The sequence below is a fragment of the Labeo rohita genome, chromosome 7 (assembly GCF_022985175.1).
Source record: "Labeo rohita strain BAU-BD-2019 chromosome 7, IGBB_LRoh.1.0, whole genome shotgun sequence".
In the NCBI taxonomy this organism is placed as follows: domain Eukaryota; kingdom Metazoa; phylum Chordata; class Actinopteri; order Cypriniformes; family Cyprinidae; genus Labeo; species Labeo rohita.
In genome coordinates, this window is record NC_066875.1 from 31,541,978 (window position 1) to 31,556,442 (window position 14,465).

Sequence of the window (14,465 nt, forward strand, 5' to 3'; positions counted from 1 at the left end):
TGGGTTGAGGAGGAGATGGACTGACGTGCAGCCATATGTAGATTCAGATAGATTGATGCGGGCAATGAACTCGTGGAGCCATAAAAACCAGAGTCCGTGAATGGATATAATGAGCCTACTCAATCTTACTTATTATTCATATTGTTACTTTTCATTTAAATCGCTTTAAGACTGAGCCTTTGCGTTCGGTTAATATGACATTTAGTCACGAAAGAAAGAGTGCTGCTGTACTTAATATCACCAAGGCTCTCATCAGATTTTCAGCGCTACTGCTCCATTTTGATTGTCATGATGGTTTTATACAAGTTAAATTAGTAACTAGAATTCGTAAACTTACGTTTAAGACCAAAACTGACTAGTTAAGAAATTATTCTCTACGAAAACAGAAATCTTCAAGCTTCTTGTGCCACCAAGCAACGCACACACTGAAAGCAGGTCTGGAACAGAGTATGTGAATGGAACGGAGCGACTCAGATTTCACGTTCTAAATCGAGGTGTTCCGTATAGATTCCAATAAAATTCCATTCCGGGTTTTCTATTTTCGCTAGAGAGAGAAACCCGTTCAGAGCCATCACAAAGCGAGAAAAATGCCAACGATTTAACTTTTAAAAAACGCGTTATAGATTAAAAAAAAACAAACATATTCAAATACTCAGAAAGACAGAGAAGCGAAGCTATCCACTTTTTTCTTCCCGTCAGAGTGGGCGTGGCCATTTGTACATTTTATGGGTCTGGTTTCCGGTCTCATTTGCTTCTCGCGACCAGCTATTTTTAGCTGTCAAACAGCAGCTGATTTTGCAAATTGGTGTGCCTTACCATATAATTTTAATGTATGATCCTGATTATGAACACAGATTTGTTGTGCAAACTGTTTTACTGTATGTTATTGTTCTCCTTATTTTCCAGAAATCTCAGCACATTTCAAGAGGATAAAAGTTGTGACAAAATAAAATGTATTTAATTGAATCTACATAATTCCATCAACATGTATGACTAAAATGTACTTGAGCTTTCATACAAAAAATGTAGGCTATTTTACACAAGGCTTATTGTGATTCAGTATGAACATTTTTGTATGGTTGGAGAGAATAGTAACATGACCTGACCTGTTAAATTCCAGTTTGCACCTCTGAAAGATCATGTCTGTGTCAAAGCTCCTTAAAAGGAAAGATGTTAAACATGTCATAATATACACAGATTTTACCATTGCCGTATTTGGTTCATGTAATGTTTACAAGGTCTATAGTTAATATATTAAGATAACTCTGTCTCACATAAATAATTACATATGTAAACATGGAGTCACAGAGGAAAACCCAGAGCCCCATTTTCAATGATTTACTTCTAAAATTGTAACTTTCAAAGTATGACACATGAAACAAAAGTTTGAAGAAATCTAATTCACCATTTCCTTTCCCCCACAACTGCCTCATATTAATATAACACTTTTTGACTAATAAAACGTACTTCACTAACTTATTTCTTTAAACAAGGCACAGAGTTTAAATTGATTAGGCATTTAAGAAGATGTGACCACTTCAACCATTCGATTTAACCAATCGATTAAAGCTACAGTATAAGTCAAATCAATTTTATAATCGCCAAAACGCAATTAACATTCTGAATGAATGTGCACAATAAAACATTTGCGCCATCTGCAGGCCAATGAGTCTCACTACACATTTTACTGCAGTGTGCTGTCGCAATGAGGCACATTTTCAAAGTCACCTTGCTCCTGTATAACAGCACACTGTCATCTATGCAAAATCCTTTTGGTATCGCAGCTACAACTAGGAAAATCCACAGTAAATAACACAGTGTATTTTAAAAATGATTTTATTTTTTAATACAGTGGCATACTGGAAATTGTGTTGAAAAGGGAACAAACTCTGCCACATGTGAATAGCTAATGACCAGTCGAAGCTGTGTTATATTGTCTAAAGAAAAAAAAAACAAACAAAAAAAAAGTCTTCCGGTGTGCCATAATAAATCGTCTATTAGTACAAAAATACATTTCAGGACACACAATATAGCATCCAGTATCACAAATAAATGCGTGGGACACATTTCGAGCACATCGTTTAAAAGAAAACAGGTTTTGAGAATAGTTTACATCAAGCACTTTCTTTTGTAATTAAAGAATAAAAAGATGGTTATCATTAAAAACGCTTATATTTAGTGTGTATCTGTAGAAAAGGTGATATTATTACTGCTAAGTACACGTTCCAAGGCTCAAGGGTAGAACCAGAATACAAAGACGACCGTTTTCGTTTCATTCATCCTCTTTTATAAACGTCCCCCCCCCCCCTTAAGTTTTATACAAAATAAAGACATACAAAAAATGTCATTTACAAACCAATAATGAAGGCAATATGCTAGCTTTATGTACAGCCAACTGATCTCCTTCCATCTTTTATTTGTGTTTCTCTTCAAAGGTCATGTGCATAGCAGATAAAAAGAGAAAACCTGTTCTTAGCTGTCACGCTGTTCTCGTGTGCAACACCCAGGTTCGTTTGTACAGCGGGTCGACAAAAATGGCAGAAAGACAACTTCAGTTTCTTCATAATTTATCATTAGAACAACTTAGCAAAAAAGAAACCACAAAGGTTTTCGTTACTGAAAAAAAGTGTCGTTTCAGATAAGGCATCACTGCTTCAGATGGAGTGAGTGAGAGAGAGAGGGAGTGAGGAAGAAGGGCAAAGGAGAGAGCAGCGGTCTTCACACCTGAGTCAAAGCACGTGCATAGATCTCGACACAGCAGGAATGTTCCAGTGCTCAAGTTCACAGGTCTGTGAGGAGGCTAGTGGTGTCTACAAAGGAGCTATTTAAAAAAAGGTGAGCCTTAGGTGACGCATCCTTGGCTAGAAAACTTCATCCTCCATTATTCTTAAGATGCTGAGATTCTCCGACGCTCGCTCGTAACTAGCACTGGTCCTGCACCGTGACATGATAAAAGTCAGGAAATGTGTCAGATGTACACTTCAACTGCTCGATCGAAAAGCCTAAAAGTAGAATTCGATATTCTAGAAAAGTTGCACTATACATTAGAATCATAACATTATAAGTGTGCATACTATATGAAGTTAAAATACATTTGCAGAGTAATATAGTCTATACGTAGCCTAGACTGAATGGAAGAACCTAATAAATCCTTTAAAAAATAGACGACGCAACTTAATGCGTCGCAAAAATATTACAGTTGGCTTACAGTGTGAGTATTAGTTGGTCAGTGGCACAGAGCATGCAGTCCATCAATGGTTAATGTCTGTTTTTGTTATCCTCGAAAGCACTTAAAAAAAGAAGAAGAGGAAGAAGTAAAAACGAAGAGGACGATGAGGAGATTAAAACAGCACTTCATTGAATGTAACCCTTCCTTCAGTCTCAGAGGTTACCGTAAACAAAGCCAGAGCACGGTCGGGAGACCCTTCATTTAGTGTCGTGCAGCGCCTTCATCTTGTGTTTGTGTTTGAGCGTGAGTGTGTGTTTGTGTTCGTAAGGGGAAAGGTCCTCTCTCCTTTAATCTGGTTCCACATTCATAACGGGACCTTGCTGTTGTCGCCCTCCTCAGAAATGGTCAATAAGCACAGACACACAGTTGGCTCCGACCAGGTAGTTGGGATCCCCAGGGAGAGATTTGTTCTGCCAACTCTTAGGATCACCTGGATAAACAGAGAAAATGTAGATGAATACAATGGACAAATGGAGAAAAATATGAACCGCCATGTGAAAATGTATCTTTTTTTTTTTCCTTTAAGAAAGAAATGAACACTTTCATTTAGCAAGAATGCATTCAATTGATAAAAAGTGACAATTATTTTTATTATTATTAGATTTCAAAGAAATGCTATTCTTTTAAACTTTCTGAAGTGATTTCTGAAGGATCGTGTGACACTGAGGACTACATTTTAAATTGTATATGTATTTTGATCAAATAAATGCAGCATTGGTGAGAATAAGAGGCTTCTTTCAAAGACATTTAAAACACCTTAGTGACCCCAAACCTTTGAACAGTGGTGTATTTTACAGTGCCTTGCAAAAGTATTTATAGCCCTTCATTTGTTTTACATTTTATGTTGCTGCCTTATGTTAAATGAGCAACTCACACTCACATTTCTCACAGATATGAGATATGGCTGTATATTGGCACACTGCGAGTACCTACGGCCGATTCACAGCCGTGCCGATATACAGCCATATCTCACGTCTACAAGTGTGATATTGTGATTATACAACAGTTCAACTGCACAAGTGTGTAAATACATAAACAAAATAACAACGGAGTGTCTTTAAAAACACTCTTTTGTGCAGAACTACTTCCTTCCGCCACGGATTCGAATCTAAAGTGGACAGCTGAGCCCGAGCCTCCGTTACTAATTTCAAAATGTCACTTTAGAACTAGCAACGTGGAGTTGCTTTAAAAGCATACTGTATTACTGTATGGAAAGCTCACTGTGTGTTATGAAAGAGATGGACTGGGCCAGTGTGATTACCTGCATCTGATACAGCATACATTCTTCAGATTGGTCTCTGATTCACAATAAACATTAGTTTGAATGTCGTAAAGTTAATATCCTTTCATCTGTTAAGGGTGATTTCTGAAGACAGCGCTGCTCAGCGCATTTGTTAGCTGCGTTAATCTGATGTTGAAATTAAAAATAACTTCCGCTTATGACCGCATTCATTCTTTCAATGTAAAAATCTTTACTGCTAACTTGTAAAAACAATCTCATCACCATCTAATGGCAGAACAATGTAACTAAAATCACCATCATGAACGCGCACCATTTGTCAATACTAAACACTGTTAATTACTACTATTTATATAAAATACAGCATTAAATACCACTATTTATATAAAATACTATTCATTGAATAATATTTAATAAATAACAAAAGCCATCATAAGTTGCTAGGCAATTCAGTCGAAAGTATGTTACACAGGCAGCACTCTGATATACATAAACATGATGAGATTTTGCCCAAACAATTTGCTCTGGAACAAGTAATAGATTAATGAAACCAAAGACTGACCGTTAGATTTACCCAAAACAAATTATATCTAATGTTTAACCTCTATAGAGATATTAGTGCCAGCGGCAAATTCCAAAAAATCTGGCCGAGTTGAGGCATCTCCTGGCAGATTCACTGCCCTGAATGCCTGCTAATGCCCTGGAGCTCACATGTCCGAAAACGTCAACGCAGTTTTCAAACAGACACTATCTTTATTAACAAACTGCATATTTGAACTATACACAAGAACATTTTCACCTGAAAACCTCTTAAAACTACATTCCATGACACAAAAACAGTAATATTTTTAAAATTATAGTGGATTTGGGCATTCACCGTGACACTCACTGTAAGAAGTACCGCAGACGAAATGACAATTACAAAATTGTCAAAAAGTTCTGCTGAACTCTAATATCGCACTCTTATTAGCCAAGAAACCAGAAAGAACTGTTGTATAAACTGCTTTAAGTTACTTATTTTCCCCACATCAATCTACACTCTATACACCATAATGTCGAAGCAAAAACATAATTGTCACAACTTTGTAAAATTATTAAAATTAAAAACTGATACGAGTACATTGCATAGGTATTCATGCCCTTAACTCAGTACTTAGTTGAAGCACTTTTACAGCCTCAGGTCTTTTTGGGTATGGTGCAACAAGCTTTTATGGAGTGTAGATTGATGTGGGGGAAAAAGTAATTTAAAGCAGTTTAACATAAGGCAGTAACATAAACGTGAAGAGGTATGAATACTTTCTCAAGGCACTGTATGTTGCGTACATGCATCAATGACAGCAAATAAAGCCGCATACATGCTTGCTTTCTAGGTAGATCCTCTACTCTAAAGCCAACAAAACACTACCAAAAATCTAACATAAAACAAATTTGGAGAAACATGACCTTCGTAAAAATAGTAAATTTCCTCACAGTATTTTATAGCATACTTAAACAGCTCTAAGAGTATAATACTGTGCTATTATTTTAGTTTAGTTTGCATGAGGAAAGGAGAGGAGCATAGCGGGACGCTTGGAGATAAGACAGGCTCTCAGCATGCGTTATTTGTTCTGACAGAGATAATCAGCAGAGCCAGAGCAAGAACCAATAAGCTCACAGCCTAAGGTGCTGTAATGCATAAGAACAAAGTTGTTTTCCCATTCATCAAGGTGAAATGTGTAATTTCGGCACCACTAGCGGCAATAAACAGAAGCGAAACAAGGTTGATTGTCAAATACACACGCAGACTGTAGTTCTGTGGTTTTGTGGTGCAGAAATTATTACACAATTAGAAGAATTAAAATAACGGTTACACTCCAGCTGAGCGTACACTTAAATCTTTTGTAGTTCATTTATAAATCTGTAAGGACCTGAGGATTTCAGTGCCCTTTCATACTCCGCTGTGAGCTCCATCAGAACAATATTTTTGTTAAATCAGTTAGGTAAACGCTCTCTTTCCAAGAGAGTGCAGGGAAATTTGCCTTGAGCTATGGATAAGCTATGGATTGTTTTAAAATATGCAGATTAGAGGCAAAGGCCTGTAATGGTTTTGGATGAAACAGGAGTCTCCGATCTCTCCACTGCACAATCAGAATGAGAGGTTCACTAGGAGGGCAATGCCAGGTTTACCAATAAGAGTTTTAAATAGAGACGAATGAGTGAAACAAAAAAGAGAGAGAGAGAGAAATAAAGACCCAGGGAAAAACATCTGCTGTTCTCCATTTGCGGGACGAAGACAATTCCAGCATCTCTGCATATTTAGACATTTGGGTGGCTGTGTGAGAATCAGTTTAAAGAACAAACAATGTGAGTGAATTATGATTAGATATGAATTCCCATTGGCAAATTCATGAAATCATGAGACCCAAGTGAAAATGGAAAACCTATTTTTTAGTAGAGTTCATATGCAGATCTGATTATTCAACTAATCTCAAGAGAGAAATTGAGTGATTCAGTGTCCTAATTGAGAGAAAACAAAAGCCTATAAACAAATCTGGGCAGCGAAAATAGCTTTATGCAAAATTTGTTGGGCCCTGCAAATACAAACCATCTGCCAAAACGAATTTATTTTCTTTAATGCAAAATGTCCATTTGTTACAATATAATGGATATGTTGTTACTCATAAGTGTAACAATTATTTATTTTTATTGTTTAATATTTAGCTTTAAAAAATGTTTAACTATTGGGATTGGCCATTTATTCCCTTATAAAATATACAGTACCATTCAAAAGTTTAGGATCAGTTTTAAAACAATTGCCGTCTATTTTTATATATTTTAAAAATGTAATTTATTCCTATGATGGCAAAGCTGTATTTTCAACAGCTATTACTCTAGTCTTTAGTGTCACATGATCCATAGAAAATTAAAAAGACCAGCATTTATATGAAATAGAAATCTTTCATCACATAAACTTCCTTACTGTCAATTTAATTGAGAAAAACATCTTACTGACCCTACATTACTAATAACGTACTGTAGAGTGAATTGTCACAAAGAAAAGTTAAGTGGATTAAAAGTTTAAAGTTGTCCTAAGACAAGAACGGGTATTGTTTTGGTTTTTAGGACAACTTTGATGAAAGGTTTTGATCCACTTAAAATGTTGACTACTGTAATTTGATTGTCCAGCTAAAAATGACATTTGGTTTAAATGTACCTTAAACCACATAAATAAATGACTGGAGTGAGTCAGTGTGATGTGCTGCATGAGTAAAAAATTAAAAAAATAAGTAAACAGAAGATTAGCGATATATGGAGTTGTGAATAAGAAAATGCATAATGAAAAAAGGCCCACAACCAAACAAGATGTCACAAAGCCATCCCAAACGACCCCAAAAAGGACAGAGAGAGGACAGCGTACCCGACGAGGAGTCGGAGGATTTTAGAGCAAAAGACCAACCATCAGGGGTCATAGACGCACAGTGAGGTAGGCGGAGCTCCACTGGCTTCAGGAACTTCAGGCCGTGAGGACCACACATCACCAGAGGACTCAGCAGAGTTTCACCTGGAAATAAAAACGCTTTCTTTTAGCCTTTAGCATTTACTCTGTAGACAAATACATAACTATATACAGTGGTGGCCAGAATTATTAGAACACTAGTTTTTTTCACCAGCTAAAAAACGGTTTTAAGTCAGTTGTTTCTATCATTTGCTGCAGTGTGTCTGTAGGAAGTATCAGTTTACATTTCCAAACATTCATTTTGCCATTAATTGTAATAATCCAGTGATTTTTCTTGTGTGCACAAGAAGTCTAAATCGAGAAGAACTGTGACAACATTTCCAAGATGCTTCAAGATGACACTGGTGTAAAAATGCTGTAAATTGAGCATGTCAAAAAAATGTCACTAATAGATTTTATTTATCAGTTAACTAAATTAAATCAACTTTTGGTGTGACCATTCTTTGAAAGAAATAACAAAGATAGAAATAACTGACTTAAAACCATTTTTAGCTGGTGAAAATACTAGTGTTCTAATTATTTGGGCCACCACTGTATGAAGTAGAAAACTAGCACAAAAACATCCCATCAAGCTATAAATGTAGTACTTATAATCTCACTTGTATTATCAGTACAGGTTCATTGAAAAAAAAAAAAAAAAGGGGTTGTAACAAACACAAACAAAAAAGAATCAGTATCAAACAGTATCAACCTTTTTCACAGACCAGAGGAGAAAGACAAAAATGTCAGAAACTTCTGACCCTTGAGTTAAAAGATGCGTGACTGACCTTTCTCTTTGTCCAGAGGTGGCAGGATGCTGTTATCCCGACACACTTTGAAGTAGATCTCTTGCTCCACACCGTCAGGAATGGCTCCCTGAGGGATAATGATGCTCACTCCTGTCTCAATGGAGCTCAGGACCCCACCGTTAGAGTTGAAAATGCCCCGTGCTGTCGCTACAACCGTGTGGCTGTCATCTTCATCGTCATCCTCCAAAGCACTCGGGCTGGAAAGAGAAAGAAAAACAGATGAACCTTATTTTTAGTCTGATCTGTAATTTCAGTTTTATATCTCTATATATATCTATCTATCTATCTATATATATATATATGTTTTTATATATATATATATATATATATACACACACACACACACACACACACACACACACATATACATATACATATACATATACATATATATATATAGATAGATAGATAGATAGATAGATAGATATAGATATATATATATATAGATATAAAACGCCTTTTTTACTATAGCAGAAAAGTAATATGAGTAGACAAATATCTAGTTCTGCTGATTGTGATAATGGATGTCTTTCTGCTTTGTTTTGTTGGATAATATCCTGTACTTACAAGTATATTTCAGGCAAAAATTAAAATTCAGTCATTATTTACTTACCCTCATGCCGTTCCGACACATATAATTTTGATGAAATCTGAGAGTGTTATGACCCTGCACAGACAGCACTGTTGTGAACGTTGTTAAATATAGATGTTATTTTTGTTTTCTTTGTGCTCAAAAAGTATTCTCATTAACATGATGGTTCATTAAATTATGGCTGAAGCATTGATGTCACATGAACTATTTTAACAATGTCCTTACTACCTTTCTGGGCCTTGAACGTGGTAGTTGTGTTGCTGTCTACACAGGGTAAGAAAGCTCTTGGATTTCATCAAAAATATCTTAATTTGTGTTTGGAACAACATGAGGGTGAGTTATAAATGACATGAATTTTCATTTTTGGATTTACACTCTCTAACATTCAATATTAGTTTTTAGAAACAATAAATAAATAAATAAATAAATACTACATGGATAAAATGTCTACTTACCAAAAAATGTAAACATCTAAGCTTGACAATTACGGAGTTAGTTTTTACTGTACCTGACAGGTATTGCCTTGGGTACAGCATTGATGTTGTTCTGCTGATATTTGGGTTTCTGGTCCATGGTGCGGGTGAAGGTGTCTAGGCCACTGTCGTGGTCTGCTGGCTGGGGTGAGATCTGTGGTTTGGTTGTGGTACTGATGGGAGCTTTCACATTATCTGTCTTATTTTGAGAGTCATTAGGCAGGAGATTGTGGTTGAACTTGGGGCTGTCAAACTTGCGCTCGAAGGGTCTTGCAGAGGTTGTGTACGGCTTGGGCACAAACCGGTTGTAACTGGACGTGGCAGTGTTGTTGGTCTTTGGAGGTTCACCGGTGCCATTTACAGGAGATTTCTCTGGGAAGCTTTTCTGAGGCAGGTAAGTGCTCTGGACTGTGTCTTCATGATTGGGAGGCTTCACTTTGGGAGATCCATGTGGGTCTAGAGGTGGGGTCACTGCGCGTGTGACAGAGAGTATGTGAATAAACGTGTACCAATTTTACAGATATAAAATAAGCTCCTTAGACACTGGGTTCATTTTTTTTCATCATTTGATGAGAATGTCCTTTAAATGTAGACAATATTTCATTTAAAATATTTAAAATAAGTTATATTTGTTCCATTAGTCTTCTTTAGAAATCATTCGAATTTGCTTATTTGGTGCTTTAAAACATTTCTTCTTATTATCAATGTTGAAAACAGTTGTGCTGCTTTAGGAGTATGTATAATGTTTTGTTTTGCTGTAAGACAATAGAGCAAATACAATATTTGTTCCATTAATCACTTACCTGCAGGTTTGGGCAGGGTCGGGGGTGGGACAGCTGGAACAACAGGGTTGATCTTCTCCACTGACTCTGCCCTGTAGCAGACAGTCAAATAAAGAACAATGAAGTCAAGATTCAAACTTGAAGCAATGTATTCTAACATAATGTTTACTGCCATCTAAATTTATATTACAAATCCAAATAAGTCTAGTTCAATAAAACATTTTTATGACAGTGTTTATGACAGTCTGACTCTTGTGAACAAGTGTCGACTGATACTGGAGAGAAGAAACTGTTGAATAAAGTCAGATCTTTTGTTTTCTTTGCACACAAAGTATTCTCATGGCTTAACAAATTTACAGTTGAACCACTGATGTCACATGGTCTATTTTAACAATGCCCTTACTACCTTTCTGGTTCATCCGAATATGAACGAAAGCATTATGGGTTTGGAACGACATGAGGGTGAGTAATTAATGACAGAATTTTCATTTTTGGGTGAACTATCCTTTTAAGTATTTAAACATGTACCTGGGGTAGTACCCAGGCTGGGTCTGGGGCTGGGCTGGCTTCATGGCAGGTGTTAGCTGTGCAGAAGGTTTGCTGTCAAAGCGGCGGTCGAAGTAAGACAGCTGTTTCCTGTAGTACTCCTCATCCTCATCAGGGTCATTGTTATTCGAGCGAATTATATCGTCTGCTGCTTTAAGCTGGGGCTGCTGTGGCTGCTGTGGCTCTGGAGATCTGACAGATGAAAGAAGCATGTGTACTTTAAAATGCTTGATGTATATAATACTGTTGAGGTAATGACAATGTCAATAAAAGTGCACTAATGTAATCAGAACCTCATATAAAACATTTAAGTAATTTCAAACTCAGTATGTCAGTTTGTGTGTGTTTGTTTATCACAAGAAAGCCTAGTGCATTAACAGGCATTCAGCCTCATATTATTGGACACTCAGAATCAGACTATGTATTTGACTATTTCACCACTAGAGGGAGACCTATGACTAATTTTATTTCTCTGGCCAATGCCACTGTAGTAGCATTCTAATGTTTAGGCTATGGAAGTTTTTAATGTTATGGGCTGAATTATTTGAGCTGAAATACTGTAAAACACTTGTATAGCTTAATATTACATTGCAAAATAGTTTTAATATATTTTAAAATATTTTTTTTCCTGTAATGGCAAAATTAAATAAGTCACATGATCCTTTAGAAATCATTCTAATATGCTGATTGGCACTCAAAAATGATTTTGTATTATTATCAATGTTGAAAACAGTCAGAGTTTGTGTGGAAACTGTTAATTCTTTCAGGTTTCTTTGATGAATAGAAAGTTTAAAATTACAAATGTATTTACAATCACTTTTAATCATTCATGCATCCTTGCTGAATAAATTCAATCAAAGTTATTTGAATGAAAGAATAAATAAATAAATAAATAAATTAGAATGGTACTGTACATTGTGGTTTACATTTTTTTCCCCAGTACAGATACAAATAACACTGTATGCTAATGGCTGGAGATTTGGTTTATACTTAATGTGCTAGTTCATTACCTGAAGGCCTTCTCTTGGTCCAGGTTACTTAAAGAATTGGCTTTGGGCACAGAGGCAGCGCCAGGTTTAGGCACCATGTCCACAGGCTAAACGAAGCATAAAATATTACCAGATTAATTATTCAGTCTGTAGAATGTACACTACCAGTCAAAAGCTTTTGAACAGTAAGATTTTTAGCGTGTTTTGTTTTTTTTTCTATTTACCAAGCATGCATTAATTTGATTCGAAGCACAGCGAAAACAGTCAAATTTAGAAATATTTTTACTATTTAAAATTCTTAAAATAACTGTTTTCTATTTCTGTGATTTCAAAGCTGAATTTTTTTAGCATCATTACTCCAGTCACATGATCCTTCAGAAATCATTCTAACATTCTGATTTGCTGCTCAAAAAACATTAATATAACATCATTAATAATATAACATTATATAATATATAATATTAATATAACAAAAATAATATAACATTACTATGTTGAAATCAACAAGTTTCTTTGATGAATAGAAAGTCCAGAAGAACAGCATTTATCTGAAATAAAAATGTCTTTATCATCACCTTAAAGCATCCTTGCTAAGTACAAGTATTAATTTCTAGAATTTCTTTCCCCAAAAAATTATACTGACTTCAAGCTTTTGAATGGTATAGTGTATAATGTTACTAAAGCTTTTTATTTCAGATAAATGCTTTCTATTCATCAAAAAATCTTGAAAAAGGAATAATAATGAAAAGAAGTGTTTCTTGAAAAGCAAATCAGCATATTAGAATGATTTCTGTAGGATCATGTGACACTGAATACTAGCTTTGAAAATTTAGCTTTGATCACAGGAATAAATTACATTTTAAAATATATTCAAATAGAAAACAGTCATTTTAAATAGTAAGAATATTATAAAAAATTACTGTTGTCGCTATACATTGGATCAAATAAATGCAGGCTTGGTAAGCAGAAGAGACTTCTATATATATAAAAAAATAATAATAATTAAAAATCTTACTGTTCAAAACATCTGACTGATAGTGTATAATTAGTTAGTAGAAATACAGACCGTCAACTCACCCGAATACCAGTGTCTGCAGACTCTCTTGCTCGGTCCACAGACACGGATCGCTTGTTCTCAAACATCTTAACCCTTGTGAGCACCGACTGGGGCTTCATGGCTGGGTCATCCTCTGCCTCGGCTGGAGGAGGAGGAAGCACAGTCTCCAATGGCGGTGAGATGGACTCCGGTTTGGGAGGGGTCACAGAGGCCTCAGAGTTCATGTAGCCCCTCTGTGGTGGTTGAGAGTAGGAAGGCCTCTGGGATGGGTCGTAGTACTGCTGTTTGGGGGGTTCAGGGGAGCGGGAAGAGGCTTGAGTACGAGGGAGTGCTTCCTGGTCATACTGTGGGCGAGTAGGGGACGGTTCTTGTCGGATCGGTCCAGAGCTTGGTATGCCATAGCGAGGTCGACTGGCGTCGTAGCCTGTGTCATGTCGCATCTGAGGATGACCGTACATGCGATTTAGACCGTCCTCATAGGGCATATGAGGGTCGAATCCTGATGTTTGGTCATATGGGGCCCACTGCTCGTCGTACGCAGGCATGGTGCTGTCAAAATGTAGGTGAGGGTCAAAGTTACGTGCCTTTGGTTCCATGTAGCCCCCATCGTAGCGGTACGGCTGGTGGTCGTAATCTCTGTATGGCTTGTCTTCCTGATAGAGGGGCTGCTGGGGGTTGTAGTTGGGCTGCATAGGGTTCTGGCTCACCTCGTTGTTACGATAGATATCCTTCTTGTACATCTGTTGATAAAGCCAAAGAAGGATACTTATAAACTTGTACATAGAATCACATATAAAAACTAAACCACAGCAATCAATTGAATTGAATGAAACGGCAGAAACCAGAAGTGATTAATATTCGGATTAAAAGTTGAAGAATGAAGCACAGAGTCAGCAGAGAGACCTGCAATAGAGGAAGACTCAGAGTGGGCAGTTATTGAACAGGTCAAAATGGAGGCAGCCATCACACAAATAGTTTCAGAGAGTTTAAATGATTCATAACACGCCAAGCTGCAAAAACACTGGGGGAAAAAAAAAAAAAAAATCAGAAAAAGTCCCACTGAAAAAGAAATTTACAAAACAATTTGCTTTAAACAATGAAAAAGTAATATTTTGAGAAGTAGCCTTTTAGTCCAGTCGGATAGATGCAGAATCACAACTTAAAGCCAATGTTTAAAAAGCTTTTTAAATTTTGTCAATGATAATGAGGAATTAATCAAACATGGCCACAACTGAACTATAAACAAAAGAATAAATTATGATAAAATGTGGCC

The 14,465-nt window shown here is 36.3% G+C and overlaps 1 protein-coding gene across 17 annotated transcripts in view; it reads right to left on the reverse strand.

Moving 5' to 3' along the window:
* Positions 1–1,820: 1,820 nt before the first annotated feature.
* The window catches only part of tjp1a (tight junction protein 1a), a 125,466-nt gene continuing 112,821 nt past the window's right edge, over positions 1,821–14,465 (reverse strand). For 11 of the 17 annotated variants that reach the window (XM_051115536.1, XM_051115533.1, XM_051115532.1 and 8 more), the window contains 8 exons: positions 13,213–13,932; positions 12,157–12,242; positions 11,129–11,338; positions 10,622–10,692; positions 9,854–10,289; positions 8,733–8,950; positions 7,867–8,010; positions 1,821–3,659 (listed from right to left, as the gene is read on the reverse strand). In XM_051115536.1, the coding sequence (XP_050971493.1) occupies positions 3,565–3,659; positions 7,867–8,010; positions 8,733–8,950; positions 9,854–10,289; positions 10,622–10,692; positions 11,129–11,338; positions 12,157–12,242; positions 13,213–13,932 (1,980 nt within the window). In that variant the 3' untranslated portion in view covers positions 1,821–3,564. The remainder of the gene's footprint in view (positions 3,660–7,866; positions 8,011–8,732; positions 8,951–9,853; positions 10,290–10,621; positions 10,693–11,128; positions 11,339–12,156; positions 12,243–13,212; positions 13,933–14,465) is intronic. The other 6 variants (XM_051115535.1, XM_051115545.1, XM_051115544.1 and 3 more) reach the window with 2 other exon arrangements.